General features: G+C 42.9%; 1 protein-coding gene and 1 long non-coding RNA gene across 3 annotated transcripts in view; one reads left to right on the forward strand and one right to left on the reverse strand.

Annotated features, from left to right (window-relative positions):
* LOC125258681 overlaps positions 1 to 26,343 on the forward strand; it is a 129,249-nt gene that overhangs the window by 32,850 nt on the left and 70,056 nt on the right. The window lies entirely within an intron of this gene.
* Positions 3,823 to 23,036, reverse strand: LOC125258634 (nectin-2-like). Its single transcript, XM_048175584.1, has 7 exons — positions 22,597 to 23,036; positions 20,840 to 21,205; positions 20,641 to 20,759; positions 20,408 to 20,561; positions 20,162 to 20,277; positions 19,891 to 20,044; positions 3,823 to 4,414 (listed from the first exon to the last, which is right to left on the reverse strand). Exons 1-7 carry the CDS (start codon positions 22,655 to 22,657, stop codon positions 4,368 to 4,370), a joined length of 1,017 nt encoding a protein of 338 aa, XP_048031541.1. The 5' UTR covers positions 22,658 to 23,036; the 3' UTR covers positions 3,823 to 4,367.

Below are 26,343 nucleotides of genomic sequence, written 5' to 3' on the forward strand. Positions count from 1 at the left end.
GCACGACCAAAGTTCTCAAATGAGCTCCACCACCTCAGGGTGGAGACTCCAAACTTAATCATGCGAAAAGGATTTCTTCTCTGAGAAAACCCCTTGGTCCTGAGCCACCACTGTAAGGGTCTCATGTGCAGCAGGCCAAAAGGTATCACGTTGGACGCAGCTGCCGTCAGACCCAACAGTCTCTGAAACTGTTTTGCAGTGTGTGACTGGCCTAATTTCACCCCATTCACGGCCGAGAGAATGGAACGCACCAGAGCAGTAGACAGACGTGCCTGCATTGTGATGGAATCCCAGACTACCCCTAGATAGTTGGTAGTTTAAGCTGGAAGAAGCACACTCTTCTTGGCATTAATTCTCAGCCCTAGCCTTCTGATGTGAGACAGAACAACATCTCGATGTTGGACTGCTATATGCTCAAACTGAGCTAAATTCAACCAATTGTTGATATAATTCAACACACGATTGCCCTGGAGTCTCAGAGGAGCCAGAGCTGCATCCACGCATTTTGTGAAGGTGTGGGGTGAAAGAGCTAGGCAGAAAGGAAGAACCCTGTATTGATAAGCTTCGCCCCCAAAAGCAAATCTGAGGAACCTCCTGTGCTGAGGATGGATGGATACATGAAAGTACCCTCCAACCCTCTTTGGAACAAATTACAGACTGTAAAACCCTGACAGCTTGCTGGGAGGAGAAACCCCTTCTATAGCTCCTTTTTGCGAGAGTGTCAGAACTATGTGTTCCAATACCAGAGACTGCAAGGGGTCCACCACTATAGGGAAGATCCTGTTAAATTGGGGCGGGCGAGACCCGAATTCTGTAACCCTTTTCTATTGTGAGCAGTACCCATTGAGAAATACTTGGAAGTTTCCATTCTACCAGAAATCTACTAAGGGAACCAGTCTCTCAAGACTGGCATTTGACTCAGCGCCCTGAAGCGGCGAACCGGCAGGGAACAACCGAATCAAATGTTGACCGGCCCTCCTCAGAGGGTCAGTGGAGACCGCTGCGCCCTGAAGCACACGAGGTGGCAGGGTTGGCAGAACGGCCCCCTGAGGGCACCGAGGAGGGGCGGATACCATATAGTGTGGTAAAGAACCCTCTTCGGAAGGGGGCTACCCTCGATTGTCCCATGCCACTGGCGTCAGGACCTTTTCGAAGCCTTCTTGGTGATAATAACAGTCCGCAGATCTGTCTTACCCCACAAAGACTTCAGCTGTGTTGCCTGTCCCGGTCCCCAAGCTTTCTGCGGGGGAGCACGGGTGGCGACACTTCTTTTTTTTTTTTCTTTTTTTTTTTAATGAACGGTCAGACCAGTGCCCTGAAACGGCGAACCGGCAGGGAACAACTGAACTGACCACTCTATGACCCTCCTCTCCTTGGAGGATCACTGGAAACCGCTGCAAGGTGGCAGGGTTGGCAGACCGGCCTCTTTTCTTTTTAAATTCCTCAGAATTTAATGTATTCAATATTTCATTTAATTCTCAAATTAAATGCAGCCAAAAACAAACAGTCAAAAATGACAGGCTGAATATATTAGAATACAAAAAGAATTATAGCTCGTAATAGTTTGCAATATTATAGGGAAAGAGAGAAAGGGAACTCCCGTCTACTCAGTTCCCTCCAAATATATATAAACATGTATATATATATATATATATATATAAACATATATATAAAATATGTTACGGGCACGATATCTATGCGCAGCCTCGGCAAACGCGAGATCCGAGCCGTATATTCTTTATTGCGGACTTAATCTGCGCGCTGCCTTGGCAAACGCGAGATCCGAGCTATATGTTCTTTATTGCAGGCTTAATCCACGCGCTGCCGCGGCAAATGCAAGATTCGAGTGGAGCTAAAAACTCCCGCTAATGCATACTTCTCTTTACACTTCGGGACATTTTTATGAATGAATGCTCCACTCTCAGCAAACAAAACATTGTGTGCATCCCTACTCACTTTGTAGTATAGTACTGGAAGGAAAGCGACTCAAACTGCTGTTCACTTTCTTTATATATACAAATATATCTTCAATATTTGTAAGTTGACAAATTCAGAAAGATATTTAACTTCTCAGTTAAATCGAGAAAATAATCAGACAAGTATCTCACGGTCTGAATATTTCAGATAAATAAAATAATCATGGCTTTCAAACACAACTGATTTGTTTTTGATGTTAGAATAAACGTGTGATTTTGAAACAGGATATGTGTGTGAGGTGGCGAGTCCTCAAATCAATATCACAATATCCACCTCCTCAGAGCTGGACATGTGAAGTACCGGTGCCTCAACCCGGGCGAAGAAACCGCAGAGCGTGCTTCCACCTGGGAGACGGCACTGAAACTGGCAGGTAAGGGCAGAGAAAAGGGCAGCGCCCGTCTCTAACCCCTCTGCCAAATTCATCTGCGAACTCCATGATCTGAGCCGCCGCTCTGCCTCGGCAGATGCGCGGGACCCGACGATGAAGAACCCGAGCTGCGGCACCTTCCTCAAAGAGCGCCCGGCAGGAGTGGAGAGGTTTTATATTACAATGCTCGCAAACAACCCCCTCGAGGGCCGCCTGGGCATGCTCCGCTCCCAAACAAACAACACAGAGCTCGTGTGTATCCCCACCCGTGAAGTAATGAAAGTAGGGAAAAACACATGGTCTGATGCTGTTTGCTCGCCATTATAGTGTCTTTTATATATATGTGGTGTAATACTGATACTCTTGTGCTCAAACAAAAGAGATCGTTTCTGTATATGTAAATGACAGACAACACCAAATAAGACACACGATAACACAGAGCGCTGCTGAAGACACAGAAGCTGGCGTTCTTTGTTCTCAGGAGTGCTTTATAGTTTCCTGGTCCGTGACGTCACCTGCACTGACATCCCGTCACACTATTGGTTCGATTTCACGAGTGCTTCAAGACAAAACACGCAGAGGCATTCCCAAAGCGACTACGCAGCGTCGATGTTCCCATGAAAGGGAACCAACTGTTGCGAACTAGTCTTGGTTTTTTGGCTTAACCTCGATAAAACCACTGCAGCACAATTCTCGGGACTCTCTAGGTCAATAACTTTACCCTTTGGGTAGCTATAACAGGGTCATTTAGAAAAGGCCATGGTCAAGTGCACACAAAAGCCTATAACTCCTAAATGGAAACTCTGAACCTCATGAAAATAGGTGAGCACCTTCAGCATATGACTCTAAAGAAGTATGCCAACTTTTATGGCGATCAGACCATAGGTGACGCTATAACTGTTAAAAAGCTTTAAAATCATATATTTCCTATGGTAAACTGCCTGTATTGGCTGTAAATGGTCCTTTCCATCTGTGGTCTAAGTGGCTACATTCTTGCTAAATAAAACATAATACCTTTTTATATTTTGACTTTGTTGTTTCACTGTCACTGTTCTAATGTATCAGACGTCTCACAGACCACGCCAACATTATTTTGTTTTTATACGTTTCAATATGTCATATTGTGTGACATGGGGCAGAGTCGGCATGGGGGACTGGAAAAGCATGGCATTAACCCTGTATGGTTATGTAGAATCACTTCTGCCTCTCGACAGAGAAAGATATATAGAAAAACTGAGCTGTATTGGGTCAGATTGTCCGTACAGTATCTGTGACTGGACAAATGACCCAGCGGAATGGCCAGAGGTGTCATTTCCTGCGATTTGCCTCACCTATAGATTATGTACATTGTATGGGCATATATACGATAAATGCTAAAAAGCCTATACCTTCATGAAAAACAAATGCGATTAAATAATAGCCTATAATTTTTAATGACATTCATATGCAAGTTCAGTTTTGAATTAGTGACACACAGATAGGATGCAATGAATTATCTAGAATATTTATTTAAGGGAATGATCAACAAATGTATGCATAGTTAACAGGTGTTGAAGCAAAATCACACAAAAAAGCACTTTTAACAATACATATAGCTTCAAAGCAGCATTACATAAAATTCATGTTTCCATTACTATGAAGAGAAATCTGTTATGTCAGAAATGACTGTCAATGTAATGTCCATATGGCAGAAATGCATGGTTCTTAGAAGTGATAATAGATGTATGGTTGGTTAACATTATTCAGTTAAGCAGAAACATGTTAAGGCAATGATTACATATTGTGACAATGATTATAATATAATTTTAGATAATTATAGATATAGATAGTTTTTCATGTTTATTCAAAGTTAGTGTCATCTGAAGTCCTTGCAGGGGTTGTCGTCATCTCTTCACAGGTGTTGGGGGTCATCTAAAATCTTCAAAGGCTGAATCCAAATGATAATGAGGTTGGCACCACTCAAATGAAGATAACTGGCATAATTGTGGATAACTGGCATCTTGTGGTTGCCACTAATTGGCTGTCACAGGACTTTCATACAAAAGACAGTATGGAAACTGGAAACAGAACCTATGAGACAGTAAGAGAGATATTACAGCATGGTTCACTTTGAATTGTAACACTTTTTAAACACTTTGTCACCTCAAAAATGTAAACATGCCATACATGTGACATGCCATACCATTTATGGAAAAAAAACCCCTTCCCGTGTTCACTACTTATATTAAAGTGTTTGGCTTTGAATCCTGCACTGCTCATCACATATTTTTTACTGTCAGGTACACAAGTAATCTGGCTAGAAACCAGTATGTAAAGTGAAAAGTAGGAGTCATGAACTGAAGACAAAGTGTTCTGTCCAGTGTAATGTCCACAGACTCAGAGATTCACAACAATTAATGTAAGCACCTAAGGGAATATACAATACAGGCACACACTATTACTATAAGCATTAAATGCAGTTATTTTAATTGATTATATGATTCTGAGAAACTGCAGTATTAAAGAATTGTTCTAAACAGAGAGTTCTGTTTTGATATTTGAATCATTTAGAAAAAATAAAACACATTATTTGAAATGATGTTTTTATAATTCCTAAGCCAATGCAAAATGTTGATTTCAGATCAGTCACAAATACAAAATGAACATTTAATTCCCACAAAGTAGGCAAAACCTGACAAACACACACAGAAACACCCAAACAGCATTTCCTAAAACAATAAGTCCCAGAGAGCTTCAACAGAGGGAAATAAGAAGATCAATTAACCTCTGTTTCAAAATGTATAGTTAATAATGGCTTCAGTGCTATTCTTATGTTCCCTTTCGTGGGAACTCTCGACGCTACGTCGAATGACGTGATGGGAACCCTCTGCATTTTGTGTTCGTGAAGCACCTCTGTATCCAACCAATGAGGAAACGTGACGTCAGAGGCGGGTGACGTCACGGACCAGGAAACTATAAAGCATACCCAGAACAGAGAACGCTAGCTTCTGTTGTCTTCAGCAAGCGCTCTCTGTATCTTGTTTGTCTTATTTACTGTTGTTTGTCCCTGCACATTGCATACACTCATCTCTTCGTCTGAGGACAAGAGTTTCACAGTCACAAAATAAGACAAAATATATATATAAATGGCGGAAAAGCAGCAAAAGTTCACGAAGTGTGTTCCTCCCTGTCCGCGCTTCATTACGGACGGGGATACACACGATATGTGTGTAAAATGCCTGGGAGTTGAGCACGCACAGGCAGCTCTCGAGGGAGCTGTCTGTGTGCACTGCGAGCGGCTCACTCTCAGAGTGCTGCGTTCACGCCGGGCGCTCTTTGAGGAGGGCGCCGCGGCGAGTGTTCCCCGCGGGTCCGGTCCCGCTGCTGCTGAGGCACAGCGAAGGCTGCGCTCGTGGGGTTCACAAATGGATTTAGCAGAGAGGGGAGAGACGGGTCCTGCCCTATCGCTCCCCTTACCTGCCAGGTTCCCAGTGTCCGTCTCCTCTGGTGGCGGAAGCACGCGCTGCGGTTTCTTCCCCCCGGAGAGAGACACCGGCACTCAACATGTCTTCCTCCGAGGAGGTTGATGTGGAGGGTGCCGAAGAAGGAGATGAGGGACCGCCATCCTCATCTCCAGCGCACGAGGAGCTTTTGGAGGTAGTGACCAGGGCAGTTGAAAAGTTAAGCATAGACTGGCCCATAGAAAAAGGTGAAAATCAACCTAAAAGCAAACTTGATGAAAGATTTCTTCCAGCGCGGTCACTACCCCAGCGCCGGGGTCTGCCGTTCTTTCCCGACCTCCACACCGAGGTGTCGTGGAAGAGGACCAGTTCAATATCGTGTTTACAGCCCCCAAAAAAACATTAATACAGTAACATCATGGGGGCTGAAACACCACGGTTCTTCATGGGGCGATGCCTCGGGTGGAAGAGACGCTCGCGAGCTATCTCTCTCCCGAGTCTTTGTCGCTCCTTAAGACTTAAGACCTGTTGCCCATTCTCGAGGGAATTAAAAACAACCTCCAGCTTAGTGGGCAAGGCTTATTCGGCGGCAGGTCAAGCGGCGTGGCATGCCTTTTCATACAATGAATCTATGGCTTGCAGGCATACCAAGCCGACCTGCTGGGGGAAATAGATGCAGCGGGGAAGCATCATTTGAAGCCATTCAAGAACTGAGAATATGGCAGACGGGTCGACTAGCGTCTCCGCTCCACCAAGGAGGCTGGCCATGTAATCACGGCCGCTAATTATGGCATGCCCTGTGTGTGCCACTGGTGGCCAGAGGAGAGGCATCTATGGCTTAATTTATCCGATATAAAAGAAAAGGATAAAAACGTCAGACCTGATGGATGTTTCCCTGTCTCTCTGGCTGTTCCCTAAAATCGCGACTTGCGTGACATCTGTCATCGACAGGTTCCAGGAGACACGCTAAACAGTCAGCGGCGTTCCAAAAGCTTCTCCCCCGTCGCTCTCATCCCCCCGAGACTGCTGGGCGGGAGCAGTCTTCGGCCGATAAATGCCAGCTCCTCGGCGCATTAAATTCGCAGCAATTTAAAGCCAGTGTGGCCACCCTTGGGCTCCCCCGCAGAAAGCTTGGGGACCGGGGCGGTCAGCACACAGCCGATGCCTTCCGGTGGTAGGGCGGATCTGAGGACCGTCATTATCTCCCGGAAGGCTTCCAAGAAGAAAAGGTCCTGACGCCAGTCATTTGGGACCTTTGAGGGCAGTCCCCTCCGGGGTAATTCAATTATCATCTCGGGCGCCCGTTCCTACCCCGGTGCCCTCAGGGGGCCGTCCTGCCAACCCTGCCACCCAGTGTGCGTCAGGGCGCAGCGGTCTCCACCGATCCTCCGAGGGGGATCGGTCAGCGCTCGATTCGGCTTTGTCTGCCGGTGCGCCGCGTCAGATGAACGAGCCAAGTGCTCAAAAAACACCAGAGACCAGTCTCGAGAGACTGGTTCCCTTAGTAGAATATATGGAAGAATGGAAACGTCTCCCGAACATTTCGAAATGGGTGCTGCTCATGATACAGCAGGGTTACAGAATTCAGTTCGGTTCTCGACCGCCCAAGTTCAATGGGGTTCTCCACACAGTGGTAGCCCCAGAGCAGTCTCTGGTGATGGAACAAGAGGTTACGACGCTTTTGCAAAAAGGAGCTATAGAGAGGGTTCCTCCTCCCAGCAAAATGTCAGGCTTTTACAGCCGCTACTTCATTGTTCCAAAGAAGGATGGAGGGTTGCGTCCGATCATAGATTTACGTGTGTTAAATCGATCTGTAAAAAAGTTGAAGTTCAAAATGCTCACACTCAAACAGATTATCCCACAGATCAGGTCCGAGGACTGGTTTGTGGCAATAGATCTGAAAGACGCCTATTTCATGTATCCATCCATCCTTCTCACAGGAAGTTCCTCAGGTTCGCTTTCAGGGGCGAAGCTTACCAATATAGGGTCCTTCCTTTCGGCCTATCTCTATCACCCCGCACGTTCACGAAGTGCGTGGATGCAGCGCTGGCTCCGCTGAGACTCCAGGGCATCCGCGTACTGAACTATATCGACGATTGGTTGATACTAGCTCAAACAGAACGAGACTAGCAGTTCAACATCGAGATGTTGTTCTGTCACACATGAAGAAGCTTGGGTTGAGACTCAATGCCAAAAAGAGTGTGCTGGTCCCGAGTCAGGTTGCGAAACTTATCTAGGTGTAATCTGGGATTCCACCACGATGCAGGCGCAATTGACTCCTGCTCGTGTGAATGCCATTCTCGGGGCCGTGAATGGGGTGAAGTTAGGCCAGTCACTCACTGTAAAACAGTTTCAGAGACTGCTGGGTCTGATGGCAGCTGCGTCCAACGTGATTACTATTGGCCTTCTGCACATGAGACCCTTACAGTGGTGGCTCAGGACCAAGGGGTTTTCCCCGAGGGGAAATCCTTTTCGCATGATCAAAGTCACGCGGCGATGCCTTCGTGCTCTGGTCATGTGGAAAAAGCCTTGGTTCCTGTCCCAAGGACCCATGCTTGGGAACTCCTCGTCGTTGCATAATGCTTAACGACAGATGCTTCCCTCACGGCGCTGGGGGGCGATCATGAGTGGTCGCTCAGCTCAGGGTCTCTGGGAGGACCATCAGCTCTCCTGGCACATAAATCGGCTGGAGATGATGGCGGTGTCTCTAGAACTGAAACACTTCCTCCCAGACCTGAGGGGACACCATGTGTTGGTCCGCACGGACAACACTACGGTGGTCTCTTATGACCAGTCACTCACTGTAAAACAGTTTCAGAGACTGTTGGGTCTTATGGCAGCTGCGTCCAATGTGATAACTTTTGGCCTTCTGCACATGAGACTCTTACAGTGGTGGCTCAGGACCAAGGGGTTTTCTCCGAGGATAAATCCTTTTCGCAAGATCAAAGTCACGCGGCGATGCCTTCGTGCTCTGGTCATGTGGAAAAAGCCTTGGTTCCTGTCCCAGAACCCATGTTGGGGACTTCTCGTCGTCGCGTAATGCTTACAACGGATGCTTCCCTCATGGGCTGGGGGGTGATCATGAGTGGTCGCTCAGCTCAGGGTCTCTGGGAGGACCATCAGTTCCTGGCACTTAAATCGGCTGGAAATGATGGCGGTATTTCTTGCAGTAAAATACTTCCTCCCAGACCTGAGGGCATTAAAATGTGGGAGCAGACGCCCTGTCGAGGCAGGGGCCGAGGCCCGGGGGAATGGAGTCTCCATACTGAGGTGTGGAGCTTGACTATGGAAAGTCTTTGGTCGAGCTCAAGTCGACCTATTTGCTTCAGAGGAGTCAACTCAGTGTCCCTCTGTGGTACTCCCTGGATCTCATTCAGCACCACCTAGGGTCTGGATGCCATGGTACAGACGTGGCCGAGGCTGCGTCTGTATGCATTTCCCCCAGTTCGCTCTGCTCCCGGGAGTTCTGGAGAAAGGTTCGCCAGGAAGGGGTCAGTCATAATATTGGTAGGCTCCTGTACTGGCCGACCAAGAATATGGTTCTGCAGGACCTAGTGTCACTTCCTAGATGGCTCTCCTGATGGAGCTTCCTCTCAGGCAGGACCTCCTGTCTCAAGCGGGCAGGCATGATAATCTCCATCCACCGCCCAGAACTATGGAGACTGTGGGCCTGGCCTCTGAGGGGGCCAAGGCTCATAGAATGCTGCTCTCCCAACTGAGGTTGTGGAGACCATACCTTCACTCCAGAGCTCCCTCCACGAGGAAGTGTATATGTACAAATGGAAACTGTTCGCCACATGGTTGGCCAGCGTAATATGGACCCCGCCCATCTCCTATTAGCTGTGTGCTACAATTCCTTCAGGAAAAATTTTCAGAAGGCTTAACCCCTTCAACATTGAAGGTATATATCGCAGCCATCTCGGCTTATCATAATCCTGTAGGGGGCTCCTCGGTGGGTCGAGACCCCCTTTTTTGTACGCTTCCTCCGTGGTACTCTGAGGCTTGAGGCCTTCAGGTACGTACAAGGACTCCGGCCTGGGACTTGGCCGTGGTATTAGAAGGATTAGCCGAGGCTCCCTTCGAACCACTAGAGGAAGTTTCAGAGAAATTCCTCACCCTTAACCCTCAGGGGTCTGAGGATTTTTGGGGCCCTGGAGAAGTTTTGACATGCCCTGACATTTGTGCTTTTTTCAGTTGTTCATAAACATATTAATGGAAAAAGTGTCATTACACTGTATTCAGCACAAACTAGGCTACAATAATATGTGAGGAACATGTACGTACATGTTTGTATTTTTGAAGGAATAACGTTTATGCGTGGTTATTGAAAAAACAAAAAACTTAAGTCACTGAAATAAGGCCAAAAAAAGTATATTAAATCTGTGTTCATAAGACTTCTAGGTATTGGAGGTTGTAGACTAGAGTTTTTGCTTCAAAATGAGGTAAAAATTATCCTTCCTACTCCTTCATATAAAACAATAGAGAGATTTAAATTTTCTAAGACACTTTTGGTCAAGAAACACAGTATGCGAGGAGGCGGGAATCATCATGTATAATGGGTGATTCTCACCTGAGAAGACAAAAGAATTGAATAATAATGACCTGAAATGACTTGCATATTAATGAGGCCTTTCAGTCAGGTAGGCTGTGAAAAAACCCTCTGTGATCATGCTAATAACAGGATTAAAGTCCACTCAGGACAAAAAAAAACATGATTTTTGTGATCTCATGCATGCACGTATTATTGCACATGATATGAAGAAAATTTTGTATAGGCCTATGTTAAATTACACTACCAGTCAAAAGATTGAACACATTATAATGCCATTATAATGTTTTTAAAAGAAGTCTCAAGTCTCTAACCAAATAATGGTTTTCTATTTTAATATACTTTCAAATATAATGTATTTCTGTGATGCAAAGCGTCTGAACATTCCTACCTCTGGCATTTCATATAGGCTACTATATTTGTTATATTATAGAGCCTAAATGTTGATGTGCAGTTGACAAACTATACATCGTTAAAAAGATCTAAGACTCAAGCTTCAGATTTTGACTCTTAAAATCTTATATTGACCATAATTTCTTAATATGCTTAAAAGCATACACATTTGGAGAAATATTGATGGATTCTCATATGTTTATATCAATTTTCTATACAGAGGAGTAATATTTATTATTCTATATTTATTGTCATTACTATGAGTGCTGGATACTGTGTTTTCATCATTCATACTTGCAGCCGGAGGGCGCTCTGCCCCTTTTGTCCACAAATGCCTCAGTAAAAGAAGAGGAATATCATGTGACAATCAAGGAACTAACAGAGGCAAGAGATCGCTAAATATGGCTATTCAAAACACTTTTGAAGACAATAAATACACGATTGAGATGATGAATGCATGTATTGCCTCTGAATTTGTGTCTGAATAGCGCTCGCTCCGTGGGCGTGGCCGCATTAGCGGATAATGAGCTGAATCACGGACTTCTGACATGGCTCTCTTTTCATACAGATTACATAAACACAGAAGGTTTGTTTTCGATTTGACTTATATGTTTTAAAACCTGACATCTTAACGTTTTTTTAGACATAAGTGTAATTTTTTTGTCATTAGTATTCACTAAGTTACAGTTCATTTTCTAAGAACTATCAGATTGGACTTCCTTCAGAGGGAGAGGAGAGATCACGCATCATGTTAGTTTTCTTTATTTTACAAAAAGCACAACATTTTGTTTTTACTCTGAGTGTACACAAATAAAAGAAGATATTCCACAGATTAAAATGGTGTATAACTCTTAATTGTATGTGCAACATTGACGGAGTATTTTGAGTCTCTTTCACACTGATAAGAAAAAACCACGGTGGTATCGCCGGCGATACCTTCAGACCTCAGAGTGTTAAAGACCATATTTCTACTGGCTATTTCATCTCTTAAAAGAATAGGAGATCTTCAAGCACTTTCAGCTGCTTCTTTGTGTTTGGAATTCGCACATGGAATGGTCAAAGCGTTCCTGCACACTAGACCAGGCTATATGCCTAAGGTCCCACCAAAGTCCCAGGTTCCATCGTACTTCAGGCCTTCCATCTTCCTCCATTTACAACTTCGGATCAGGAGAAACTCAATCTGCTCTGCCCAGTGAGGGCTTTAGATGCATATGTCCACAGAGCTGCCCTGTGGGGCAAAACAGATCAATTGTTTGTGTGTTTTATGGGTCTCATTAGAAAGGAGGTCCAGCATCTAAGCAGAGAATGAGCAAGTGGGTGGTCAAGGCTATCTCACTTGCTTATGAGGGGGCCGGACAGCCATCTCCATTAGCTGTCCGTGTTCACTCGACTAGGGGTATGGCGGCCTCAAAGGCCTTTCACGAGTTCACATTTACATATAATTAAGTACAGTAAGGGTTATGCATATTTGGCGTGCTGTCCGGGGGGAGGGCTCCGAGCTCGGAAATTTTGGCCCGAACCCAGAGTACTCCCCCAGATGCAAAAGAGCAAAGGACAGCCGCTAGACCAAATAGCCCCCCCAAAGCCTTAAGATTGGCGAGCTGGCGTTTCGAGAAGCCTGGTTGTTGAACCAAGAGGGCCCATGTTGTCTCTGATGGGGGCAGCTTGCAGCGCCGGGCCTTGATGGACGTTGTTAACTGATGGACGGAGGGAGGAGTGGTGAGGTTCAACAACCGGCCTAAATGGCCTATAGAGCCTCCAACGGGAGCGGCTTGTGGAATCGGGTGAACAGGCCCTGTTGGCCGCCTGCGGATGAAATAGTTTAGAATGCACGGCAATACTCAACTGGGAGGGTTAACGTTGCATCCGCTGGGAGATCAATACTCGCTGGATGGATAAAGAAAAGCATATTTTCACCTGGGAGGGTTAACGTTACATCCGCTGGGAGATCAATACTCGCTGGATGGATAAAGAAAAGCATATTTTCACCTGGGAGGGTTAACGTTACATCCGCTGGGAGATCAATACTCGCTGGATGGATAAAGAAAAGCATATTTTCACCTGGGAGGGTTAGCGTTACATCCGCTGGGAGATCAATACTCGCTGGATGGAGAAAGAAAAGCATATTTTCACCTGGGAGGGTTAACGTTGCATCCGCTGGGAGATCAATACTCGCTGGATGGAGAAAGAAAAGCATATTTTCACCTGGGAGGGTTAACGTTGCATCCGCTGGGAGATCAATACTCGCTGGATGGAGAAAGAAAAGCATATTTTCACCTGGGAGGGTTAACGTTGCATCCGCTGGGAGATCAATACTCGCTGGATGGAGAAAGGTGTTTTTTTTTTTTTTTTTTTTTTTTTTTTTTTAACCAATGAGGGTTTGATGGGCTTTTTTGATGTGGAACTGGTTGGTTCTGATGTAACTTTGGAAGGCGTCCGATGACCATCTTCCAAGAGCTTGGATCTGCTGCTGGGAGAGGCCTTTTTGGGCTGCCGAGGTTGCTGCCCCAATGCGGAAAGAGTGGCTGGAGTAGTTTTTTGCTGGGATGCCTGACTGTTGAAGAACGGATTTGAGGTGCTTTTGGAACCAAAAGCGAGAGACAGGTTTGTTGGAGTCGTCTATGAAAAGGGGTTCGTAGGGGGATTTAGCCTGAGAGCTTCTTAGTTGGAGGTACGCGAAAATGGACTGGAATGGTTGGATTGGTGAGGAAATGTTGAAAATATAGATGAAGTGTCCTTTTTTAGCTTGATCTGTCTTGCTTTGTTTAATTAAATATGAGATTGTATCGTTATCGAGAACAGACAAGTCTGCAATGGTGGGGTGGATTTTTGGATCGAATTTGGAAGTGATTGTGAGTTCCGAGCATCTTAGAAAACCAAAGAAGGCCAGAATAAACATAGCGTCAAGTGTGCGGGCGGTATTGAGAGGCTGGTAGCCTGAGCGGAGGGTATTGATGCATTTTGTGAGAATGTCTAGTGTTATGGGTTGTCTGGGGTCGGGACGGGTGGGCTGGGAACGTTGAATCCCTTTGATTAGGAGAGAGGTTTGTGAATTATTAATCTCAGTGGAGGGAGTGCCAAACATCAATTTGTGAAAAAATTGGATGCCGCTCAAGTAGCCTTTGATAGACCCGACTTGGAACCCTTTGACAATGTTGAGATATGAGATGAAAGAGGTGATTGAGAGGAGAGAGAAATCGGGAAACGGCGTGTTATATGACAAATGGAATGCTTTAAAACATCTCCAAGCTGTCACATAGGATTGCAGTGTCCTCGGGGAGACTGCTTGGAGGATTGTGTCGAGCGACGCGTCAAGGAGGGGTTTTAACGGGTGGGTTACGGGAATATGAGTTCTGAAAAGTGAGGTACTGGAGTTGGAAATTGGTCTGCCTCTGGAGCCAGCATCCTGAATTTCTGAAACAGAAAGCGAGACAGAGAGTCAGCAATTTTGTTTTCTGACCCGGGCACATGTTTAGCGATTATGATAAATTGGTCACATGCTGAGATCCAGATTAGACGTCTTAAAAAAGGCATCAAAGCGAGTGAATTGGAACGGCCTTTATTAATGCACTGGACTGTTGCTTCGTTGTCACAATGCACTAAAATACTGTTAGCCGTCCATTCTTTCCCCCACAGGAAGGCTGCTACTACGAGAGGATAGAGCTCAAATAGCGCTGAGGACTGTGGTATGTCCTGAAATTGAGGGGGCCATGGTGACGCGAACCAGCGTCCTTGGTAAAAACCTCCAAAGCCTATTGAGGGGGCTGCATCTGTGAACAGCTGGATATCCACAGGGGAAGAGACGAGATTATTATAGAAAAAAGATAGGCCATTCCACTGTTTAAGAAATGTTATCCATAACCTGATTTCATCGCGGCACGCCTGTGTTAAGGAAATTAAGTCCTCTAGCGCGTGAGCCGAGGAGGCGAGTGAGAGGAGATGCGCGATGAACGGGCGGCCTTGTGGGATGATGCGCATGGCGAAGTTTAAGTGGCCGAGCAGGGACAGGAGTTCGCGTTTTGAACAATTTGAACTGTCTAGAAGGGTAGAAGAGACGAGGATTATCCTATCGATTTTTTCCTTGGGCAGGGAAGCTTGGTATTTGACTGAATCCAAATTAATTCCAAGGAATTCGATGGATGTGGCGGGACCCATTGTTTTTTCCTGGGCGATGGGAATTCCGAGCTCAGAAAAAACGTTTTGAACCGTAAGGATATGGGCCGCTGGAATGGCGTTGGGGGGCGAAATGATTAAAAAATCGTCTAGCAGGTGAATGAGGTGAGGAATTGCGTAATTGTTCGACAGAATCCAGCAGACCGCTTCTGATAACATGTCGAAAATTTTGGGGCTGCTTTTGCATCCAAACGTTAAGCGAACAGCGAAATAGAATTTCTCGTGCCAGCGCACCCCGAATAAGTGCCATGAATCAGGATGAATGGGCATCACTTTAAAAGCAGACGTGATGTCGATTTTTGCGAGCCAAGCACCCCGACCTACGATTTTTATCATTTCGATTGCATGATCTATATCATGGTATTTGAGAGAGAACTCGTCGAGTGGAATCAAGCTATTTATGCTTGGGAACAGGGAATTATGTGGAGCTGAGAGATCGATTATGAGGCGTTTCTTACCTGAAAATTTTCTCGTAGCCACTCCAATAGGGCTGATGCGAAAAATGTTGAATGGAGGGTTGTCAAAAGGGCCGATCATGAAACCTGACTCGACTTCTTTTCTAATCAGGTTGTTTACGGTGTCAGGCTCAGCGAGAGCAGATTGGAGATTATTACAGATGATGTTTTGGGAAAGCGTGCTTTCCACGCCAGGATTAAAACCATGTTTGAGACCAGATAGCAGATAATCAGTGAATTCGGCGTCCGGGTGGTTCGCAAGTTCAAAAGATAGGCGAGAAATATTCACAGGAGTCGATAAGTAATTTTTTGTTTTTTTATTATCCGCTTTAGACACGGGACATACAGGACGGGCATGAGCACCGCCACAAAAATTGCAGATGTGCAAATACCGACATCTTTGTCTGGTGCATATGCCAATATTAAAGTTATTGCAGGGCTGTCTGTTATCTGAAGATGATGTTCTGCGTCTGAAGTCAGAGTTGTATGGGTTGATGGTTGCTGGTCTTGGAACATAGCTGGTGGATTTGACGGAGGCTGTGTCTGGGCAATGTGGAATGGAAGGGTTAATCTGTGGGCATGCGACGGTAGAATGAGCTACTGACCTGCATACAGCGCATGAAACATTCCTGCAGCCGAGGAAAACTCTGCTGTGCAGGTCAGGGTCGAGTGCACCCCAGTAAGGGCACTGGTTCCACTGGGCGACCCTGACCGCGCATTTAGCAGAGAAGAGCTTGTGGTAGGTGTAGAAATGACCTCCCCCATAGGACAACGCGAGCTCAGCCATGAGCGATAGGTAGTCATTCAGTTCGCGTCGCCTATGGGGGAATGCTGAACAAATAATTTCTGTGAAACGGCTGAAAGCAATAGCAAATTCAGAGAAAGAAAGTAAACGTGATGTATGAATGTTTTGGTTTTTTAACGTGACAGAAAAATCCCCGCAGTCTATCTGGCGGTTAGAGTCACCTACTGGAAGCTGAGAAAGAAGGTTAGCCAGATCTATGTCCGCACCTGCCAAGATCTGTGCTCGGATGTTGTGGGCCACTGGAGGTGGTTCCGCGGCGACTGCGTTTGATGGGACGGGCATCGGAGTTGCTGTGAACAGAGAATATTGTGATTTAGAATGTAGAAGAAGATTGTAGGGGAGAGAAGCCGGGGCTGCGACTGTTGGCGGAGGCAGCCTCACGCTTGAGTCGGCCTGTGGGGCTTGAGGAGGAAATTGGAGAGAAGAAAAAGAGGGAAATTGAGGGAAAGACTGAGATGTGTAGGCCTGCGATGCAAGCGGAGGCAGCCTCACGCTTGCTTGTGCTGCTGGAGCTGCAGGCCACTGAAAAAGGGGGGGGTTTGCGGCAATCGCAGGAAGGTGATGAGATGCTTGAGCCGTTAACGGAGGCAATCTCACGCTGGCATCAACTACGGGAGCTAAAGGCCACTGCAAAGGAAAGGGGTTAGAAACAGTAGGAGGACAAAACTGCGAGGCTGAAAGAGGGCCGGCGGGCCCGGCTGCGTGTACGTTGGCGGGAAGAGCCGCGGTGAAATGCTGCTCCGAAGAGGGAGGTGCACAATGCCTTGATGCTGCAGGAATCTGGGACGCGGCCCAGGCTCGCTGAAGGCCCGGCACCATGGCCCGACACACGCAGAGCGCCGGACCTTGTGCGGGAGGGAGATGGTGGAGTTGGATGAGGCGATTTCTGGGCATCACGGGATTTAGTTTGCCTGTTGGATGCCTTGGAGGCTGGAGTGGACTTAGGTGAGAGGTTGGCTGATTGCAAGGTGACATACAGCTTGTATAAATCTGCCTTGTTCATTCTGCGTGACGGTTGCACATCAGAATTAATCAGCGCTTGCCTCAAACTCAAAACTGTCCACTTCCCAATAGGTGGAATCGTTGGCACGGCCGAATGATAGGAGGACGCCGGAGAGAGAACTGGGATTCTCTCCGGTGGAGGCGAGGGTAGACGTCGGCGTCTAGGTGAGCGGGAGGCTGATTGTGCTGACCGGCGGCCACGCGAAGAAGCCTGGGGTTCAGGTGTGATGTTGGGTAGAGGAGGAGTGGTCCTGGGGCCGGCAGTTGGCGGCGCAGGATCCGGAGAGAAGTCGGACTCGTCGACGGATGGGAAAAGCTGGAGCTGAGACATTGTAGCAAGACGGTCAAACCAAAATGCTGATGAACTGTCAGACGAACAGAGGTAAGTCTGCTGTATTTATACCTCTTGTCCTGATTGCATTGATTAACTGAATGCTCTCCACCTGAGCTAGTTAGGTTAATTATCTGCACCTGTTCCTCCCGAACCTTGTTTAATAAAACATCATTAATGTCAGGAGTATCCATTAATGACATATGTGGTTCTGCTGGATGATCATCCCAGCACACATTTATTGGTTTTACAGCCTGGACGTAGGCTCCTCTCCGGGGTCCTCCAGTTCTGTCTACAAGATAACAGACAGGTACTTGGTGATACGGTGTAGTTGGGATAGCGTTCCCATCACGTCATTCGACGTAGCGTCGAGAGTTCCCACGAAAGGGAACGTCTCGGGTTACAGATGTAACCCCTGTTCCCTGAGTTAGGGAACGAGACGCTACGTCACATTGCCATACCCCCGGCATACCTGTGAGCGTCTTGCTTCAGACATATTCCAGAAGCTAGCGTTCTTTGTTCTGGGTATGCTTTATAGTTTCCTGGTCCGTGACGTCACCCGCCTCTGACGTCACGTTTCCTCATTGGTTGGATACAGAGGTGCTTCACGAACACAAAATGCAGAGTTTTCCCATCACGTCATTCGACGTAGCGTCTCATTCCCTTACTCAGGGAACAGGGGTTACATCTGTAACCCGAGACGTTTTCCATTGTTTGCATTGTAGTGTGCATCTGCTTTGGGCAAACTGAGACTTTGTTTTAATATAATATTTATAACGACTACCATTATACACTGCCTGGCCAAAAAAAAGTCGCTGTTTGGATTTTAATAGGCAAATACTTAAAGGGGACCTAAGTGCATTAAAACATTATCCATAAACTCTCTCCCTCCCTTGCATTATCATCAACATACATCACGAATTACACAGAAACACTCGTTACAACTAACTGTAAACAAATATATAAAGACCTTATGCCTTTTCGGGTGGTGCTTAATAAACTGGTAAACTATATATCCGTAATTCAAATGTAATAAAGTGTTCTCACCTTCATTACTGCCATATCCAGTATCACTCTGGAGACTGTAAGCTGGATCATGAACATTTTACTGATCTATCCTTAACAACAACTTTTTAGCACAACCTCTGTTTTGTGTTGTCACTTTGTATTGACATTCTTTTACAAAGAAGTCTGGTGTGAAATGATTTGCACAGAAAAATGAATTTCGGTAGAGTTGAGGGAGCATTTTCTTCGAAAACAAAATTAATCCACCTCGTCTTTAGCAGCTCAAATTTCGGTAGTAAATGGAGAGAACTCTGTAGATTAATCCATCCAGCTACAGAACACCTAAAACACTTGGGAGACATTCTTGTCAGTGCAGCAATGGTGGACTCTGAACTTGCTGTGAACTCGCTCAGGGTGGTACTATGTTAAAACGGCAGTGTCTGTCAACATTTGTGGACGCGGCCTGTGGTTAATGTGACCTCACACTGCCAGGGATCTGGAAACGGCTTGTTCTGAGACACTGCTTATGATTTATGGGGATTAAAAAAAGGAGTGGTTGTATTTTTATCATTATAGGGTGGTTGTGTACACACACTGCCAACACACATTTATGTCCAAACACCATGCAAAAGTGAATTTTGCATAATAGGTCCCCTTTAAGAATCTATGAATGGATCATTATTACAGTGATTATGTCTCTAGCATGTTACATGTTTGGCTACGGTTCTTTTAACCCTTGAAGATGGAATGTGTAGCTTTTCATTTCTTAAACAACCATGTAGGAAGACACATCATGGCCATATTCCAGGATGACAATGTCGAGATTCACCAGGGTTAAAATTGTGAAAAACAAAGAATCTTTTTCACACATGAATTGGCACCTCTGAGTCCAGACCTTAATTTCATTGAAAGTCTTTGGGATGTGCTGGAGGAGACTTTACATCACAACATTTATTTCCATCGAGAGGTGCATCATTTTTTGGTTAAGATCTTGTATTGACAATGCAGGAGGTGAGGACTCTATAAAGTCACCACCAGCACATCCCAAAAACTTACACTGAGGTAAACAACAGTGCCAATTCATGTGTGAAAATGATTCTTCATGCTCACTCCCAACAATTTTTCACCATTTGAGCCTGATGAATATTGACATTGTCATCCTGTAATATGGCCATGATACATCTTAATACATGGTTGTTTAAGAATTGAAAAGCTACACATGCCAGAAAAATAATAATCACAGCAATAATGATCCGTCTCTTAAGTATTTAAATCCAACAGCGACTTTTTTTGGGGGGGGGGGGCTAAAAAGCTGTTCTTTTTTACAAAGGAATTTTAAAGTGCCCTATGAAAAAAAATAAACACAAAAAAAACAACAAGAACTTTTTCTTACCTTCGCTTTGCTTTGAGAGAACATGGATAGAAAACTCTCTGTCTCTCTGGAGCTGGTTGTTCTGAAAGACAGCTGTCAATTTGTATGTTCCTGACAGGTTAGATGTCATGGAAGTCAGAGACAAAGTGTCTGAGAGAGACAGTGTTGTGTCACCCTAAAAATCATCACATGGATTTGTCATTTTAAACAATTTAATACACTACAAATTATGTATTTAAAGAAATACTGCTTAAATATTTAACTTCAATCTCTTAATATTTCACAGTCTTACCCTCATCCACTTATATTGCAAGTGCTGAGATGCTTTTGCAATACAAGAAATCGCCACATCCTCACCAGAAATTATGTTTAAAGGGCTGCTTGTGTTACACTCAATGTCATCAAGAACTGTTTGGAAGAAAATTATATTTTTTATATGGATTTGTGTACTTATATGAGCTTTAATTTGACAGACAATTATAAAGATTCATTCAAAACCTTTTTTAGGTTGATCTGTATTCTCAATTTAAACACTCACAATTCACAGTCAGTTCCATTGTGGTATTGAGACCTTGCTGATTTTGGACAACTGATTCCCATTCAGGTAAACAGATGTACAGATCGCTGTTGTCTCTGGTGACGTTTGGTAAAATGAATTCTCCATTCAAGCTTTCCGTCGATAATAGCTTGTCCTGATGAGGAGAATGAGATCAACACAATAGCTGCATAGACTGTGGCATGTAGAAATGTGTAATTTTCCATCTGACTCACCTTTGACCGTCTAAGTTTATAACGGAGTGGTGGAGGAGTTGCTGAACAAGTTATTTTCACTTCATCTCCCTCTTTTATGAATCTGTATGGATGTGACATCTTCACTGATGCTGGAGCCTCTGAAATGAGCAGACAGATGCTGTTTATTCACTTTTAAACTTGAGTGTATGAGAATGTAGGTTAGCAGTGAGTAGTTTACCTGTGACCTGTAGCTTTGTAGTTCTTTTAATCGAGCCATTAGGATAAGAAGTAATTTCACAAATATAGTTTCCACTGTCTTTCATGTTAACTTCATAGAGGGTCAGGATAGAGCCCTGTAGCTTTCCAGTTTTTGAACTGGTCATCTTCTTCAGAAGAGGACCAGATTGAAAGTAATGTTCTGGCAATAAAGGATGGAACACCACAATCTTCTGATCGATCTTCTCATTTCCTTTTGGCTGTTTAAACCATTCCAGCTGGATAACTGTGATTTCATGCTCCTCGCCCACATAGCATGGCAGGCTGATGTTCTGTCCCTCCACAGCAGTTACGGACACGTTATGATGTATAAGCACTCCATACGTTCCTGATAAACCATTTTCATGAGTGATAATCAGTTTCTTTCATGAAACCACAGATTACATCATTAGTCAAGATAAAATAAAATTCTGTCATTAATAACTCACCCCCATGTCGTTCCAAACCTGTAAGACTTTTGTTCATCTTCAGAACACAAATGAAGATTTTTTTGATGAAATCTGAGAGCTTTCTGTCCCTCCATTGACAGTCAAGGCAATTACCATGTTCAAGCCAGGTTTCAAAGGTAATAAAGATATCATAAAAGTAATCCATTTGACTACAGTGGTTTAACTTCAGTTTTGTGAACTGACACGAGTACTCTGTTTGCATAAAAAAAAACATAAGTTACAACTTTATTTACAAAATATTAATCTCCAATGCACATTCACGAGACCACCACTACCCATGCATGTTTTGTTCAAAGCAGACGTTGTTGCGTGAACTTGCATCGAAGATTAATGTTTTGTAAATAAAGTGGTAAATTATATTGGATTACTTTAATTATGTCTTTACTACCTTTCTGGGGCTTAAAGTTTGTTTATTTATTATTTTTAAGCATCAAGACAAGATTTTTTTTACCATCAAATAAAAATAATATATTTACCTTATATCTTGAATGCATGTGAGTGAGCATGTTTTAATTTAAAAATAGTTAAAATATATTTTCTAAATTAAAATGTATTTTATTTGTTTATTTATGCATACATAAATTTTGTTGCACCACATGACATCTTACAACCTGAACTAACCTTGCCTTGTGATAAATCACATAGTCTGATATTTTAAGAGACTTAATAACTGACACAGTCATGAGGGTTTACAGGGTCTTCTATCTGATCCCATTTCCTATATATTCTTTTTTTCAGGATGTTTCTACTTGTTGGTTGGAGCAACAACAAATTTTTGCAGACAAAAGTTTTTAAAATATAATTAAGCAGTGAAGCAGTTTTGTTACATATTTTTCCTAAGAAATAATAATCAAAGAAAATGTTTAATAAAAACTTGAAGTTTTTTCCCCACAATAATTCATTCTTTTAATGATGCTTTTGTCTTTATTCACGAGTTCACACTTACAAATAAGTCAGGTAAATTATTAACTTGTTCCTCCTGAACTACATTAATAAAACTAATTTATGAAATTAGGACAATTGTATCATTCTGTTATTTTTTACTTCATTCTTTTCAACTGATAGAAAATACATGCTTATCATAGAAGATGTGCATTCAAGTCACTGTACATTTGAATTCATTTTTGACTAAATTAATAAATAGATCAAAAAGATCAGTGTCATTATGTCATTAACATGTCATGTCATTAACAACTATAATCACATGACCAGATCAGTTTAAAAGCTATTAAACATTTTCATTGTAGGTAGAAATACAAGCCCCTCTTACCTCGTATCATGCATAAAACTATAAGAAGTTTGTAAGTTGCCTCTGTCATCAAAAACTCCATATCTGTGAGACGAACAGTCTTAACAGAAAGAGTCTCACAACAAAGATATAGGAAATGAGCTACACCACCAGAGAGACAGGAACTGGTTTATTTTCATAGTCTAGCAAATCTTACTTCTGTAGTCTGGTCGCTTGGTTTGGCTTAAGCTGTGCAGTATAGTTTTCTTTTCAACTGAACAGTAGAGGATACTTAATGGAGAGATGCTTTTATGTCTAGAGTAGATCAGATGGAGTGATGGAGTTTGGTCTTGATAGCAATGCACTGCTTTTTTGTGTTGACAGTCAGCATGTCTTCCTCGATTTCTTGTCAGAATGTAATGTGACAAGCTGCGGCCACATTTTCTCAGATACAGCAGACACACAGTAAATATCTAGATCACATTTTTAAATTTTCAAATTTTAAATCCCATGCTGGCATTAAATGTTCTTGTTTGTGGATGTTATATCGAACATTCAGGCTGGATGGCAAATGTCCCAGTGTCCCGCATTAACGTTTAGCTTCTTTCTTTTGTATTTTTGGAATTTACTGTTAGTTCACATCTTTAAATGAGACGTGACAGGAAACACAGTGGAGAGAGTGTGAATGCTCAGTTTAACAAACACAAGACATTTCAGCCTACTACAGGTGCAGGCTTGGGAGTCACAGAATACTAGACGTTACATAATCAGGATACATAACTAGGGACACTGATATTATAATTCTGGACGATAATTCTTTTCATGTTACGGCTGATATTAAAAAGCTATACTATTTTGTCTAAAATAAATGAAAAAATAAAAAATAAATTAAACCTAAAATTGAGTCACGGAATACTAGTAATGACGTTACGTAATCAGGATACTTTAAAGTACAGACGCACCAATATTAAAATTCTTACTGATAATTATTTTCATATTATGGCTAATATTTAAAATACTATTTTGTTCAAAATAAATTATTAAAAAATAAAACATTAAAACCTAAGTTTGAGTCTAGGTATGAATACTAGTAATAAATGATGTTATGTAATCAGGATACATGAAAGTATGAAATGCACTGATATTAAAGTTCTGGTAGAAAAGCTGATAACTACTTTCTTGTTAATATGGCCGATATTAAAATTATACACTATTGTGCCTAAATCATTAAAAAAAAAAAAAAAAAAAAAAAAAAAAAAAACACTAAAAACAAAATACTACAAGTGATTATGACATTGCAACATTATAATGCACAGTATGTAAAATAGATATTTATTTTGAGATTTGCTAAAGATTACATTTAACTGTTATTAAGTGTTTTTAAAGAATAATAGAGTGTTACTGTCAGGAATATGTTTAGGTTAGTTTGTCACTACACTGATAAAAATGATTCTGCGGTGAAGTAAATACTATAGAAAAAACATGTAATTTTGACATGAAGAAGTTAGTTCAAGAAAGAATTCAAAAAAACAAAGTAAATTCTATATTAGTACTCAATTCAAGCTTATCAATGTTATAAAATTAAGTAAAAGCTACTCAACTCTTCTGATACTAGTGGTTCCCATCATGCACTGGGCCTTGAATAATTAATGAGATTTTATCATTGATTTTGTTGTTCGGTTCAGTAACTTGCCATTTTGTGACATATGGAGCTCATTTTCTACTCAAAATGTCACATTCATGCTCAAAAACGATCCATCAAATGTTACCGTCATTGTGTATTGTGCACCAAGCATTGATGTAACTGTGTTAAAGGAGTAGTCCACTTTTAAATACACTTTTCCTGATAAATTTACTCACCCCCATGTCATCCAAGATGTTCATGTCTTTCTTTCGTCAGTCGAAAAGAATTTAATGTTTTTGATGAAAACATTCCAGGATTATTCTCCTTATAGTGTATTTCAATGGCTACCAACAGGTTGAAGGTCCATATTACAGTTTCAGTGCAGCTTCAAGGGCTTTAAACGATACCAGATGAGAAATAAGGTCTTATCTAGCAAAACGATCGGTCATTTTCGAAATTTAATAGAATAGGGAAGGCGTAGGACATTCAGCGTAAGCGTTATGAAGAATGCGGAAGCGGAAAGTACGTTCAAGGCGATATTTTGTTTATAAAGCATAAACAGTTGTATTTTTTTCGAAAATGACTGACCGTTTTGCTAGATAATACCCTTATTACTCATCTGGTGTCGTTTAAAGCCTTTGAAGCTGTACTGAAACTGTAATATGGACCTTCAACCTGTTGGTAGCCATTGAAATACACTATAAGGAGAATAATCTTGGAATGTTTTCATCAAAAACCTTCATTTCTTTTCGACTGATGAAAGAAAGACATGAACATCTTGGATGACATGGGGGTGAGTAAATTTATCAGGAAAAGTGTATTTAAAAGTGGACTAATCCTTTAAGGTGCCAAATTACTTTTATTATGTAGATATGGTGTCTACACAATATATATTGTATTATTTACTTAGATGTTTCTAAGTTAAGCATACACTTTAAAAACATGCTTTAACTCAGTGTTATAATGTTTGAGTAAAAAGTATTGCAATAGGAACTTCAACTACACACAATAAAATGAGAAATACTAAAATTAAGTTTACATGCAAATTTTCTTTTATCACAGAAAAATTAAGTGTTAGTGAGTTTTTGAAATGAGCGCATGCGTAAGAACAGCCCCCCTCCTTCACAGCTCATTTCGAGGGAACGCCTCCCAAAATTCGTGAACGAGTATTGGAACACGAGTGTTTACCACCGGCATTCGCTGTGTCGTGTTAGTGGATTCATTATGTCGGACTCACCGCAGGTAACCCATAATCTGCAGTTGTTATTCCTGTCTCCTGACAAAAACATTACAAGCGGCGCCTGTGGAGTGTGGAAAGTTACTGGAGCGCGCAGCCGTGCTCGTCTCTCACAAGAAACGTCATGGCAGTGATTGACAAGCCAGAGGGCCAATCCGCGCACGTCTCTCACAAGGAACGTCACGGCAGTGATTGACAAGCCAGAGGGCCAATCGTTTACGCAATGATCGCGTAAACGATTGGCTGATGTTTTTAAGGCCCTACCTCGTGCACAGATGATGTATATTAATATTATTCCTTTCAGTGCACCTAATAAATATCAGTTAGTAAAGACAGTTTCAAGTAATATTGCAAAAATGTATAAAACAAAACATCCTCTTTAGCACCTTTAAGTGTTTTGTACAAAGACTAATCTTGTTTTGATCTACATAATAAAATTATGCAACAATATTAATCACATTTTTATGTAAATCAAGCAGAAAATTTGTATCAGTGTAGTTTTCATATTGTTCTTGTGTTTCTGTTTCCTGCATTTCTTTTTAGGGTACGATTACACAACAACTATGGCTTTCCCTTGTGTTTTTCATGTACAGATGACAACTTTGTCAAAACTATCCCTGTTCACACAGAGCTGCAAAAACTAGAAAAAAAATTATGCCTGCCAAGCCAGTAGTTGGTGATGTCACTTTGTAAAGAAAAAGTATGTGCCTTTAATCTGAACATGTAATAAGCATGTGCATGACATCATTGTTTTCACAAATTCATGTCTTTATAGTTTACACAGAGACAATAATGGTATTGTTTTCAAAAACTTTAACTTTGAAACCCGTTTTCAAAAGTTTGCATTTTCCTCTTTTAGGGGGCAGTCATGGCCTAATGGTTAGAGAGTCAGCCTGGTAACCCGAAGGTTGTGGGTTAGAGTCTTAAT

Source organism: Megalobrama amblycephala, linkage group LG2 (assembly GCF_018812025.1).
Source record: "Megalobrama amblycephala isolate DHTTF-2021 linkage group LG2, ASM1881202v1, whole genome shotgun sequence".
Taxonomy (NCBI): Eukaryota; Metazoa; Chordata; class Actinopteri; order Cypriniformes; family Xenocyprididae; genus Megalobrama; species Megalobrama amblycephala.

What these genes read in the sequence shown, in the direction of transcription:
- LOC125258634 (XM_048175584.1), bottom strand. Translation starts at nt 22,657, where the DNA reads ATGGAGTTTTTGATGACAGAGGCAACTTACAAACTTCTTATAGTTTTA. An exon ending in AGTTTTATGCATGATACGAG is followed by an intron (nt 21,206 to 22,596) that starts GTAAGAGGGGCT and finishes ATGGTTTATCAG; the next exon opens with GAACGTATGGAGTGCTTATA. An exon ending in TACAAAGCTACAGGTCACAG is followed by an intron (nt 20,760 to 20,839) that starts GTAAACTACTCA and finishes TGCTCATTTCAG; the next exon opens with AGGCTCCAGCATCAGTGAAG.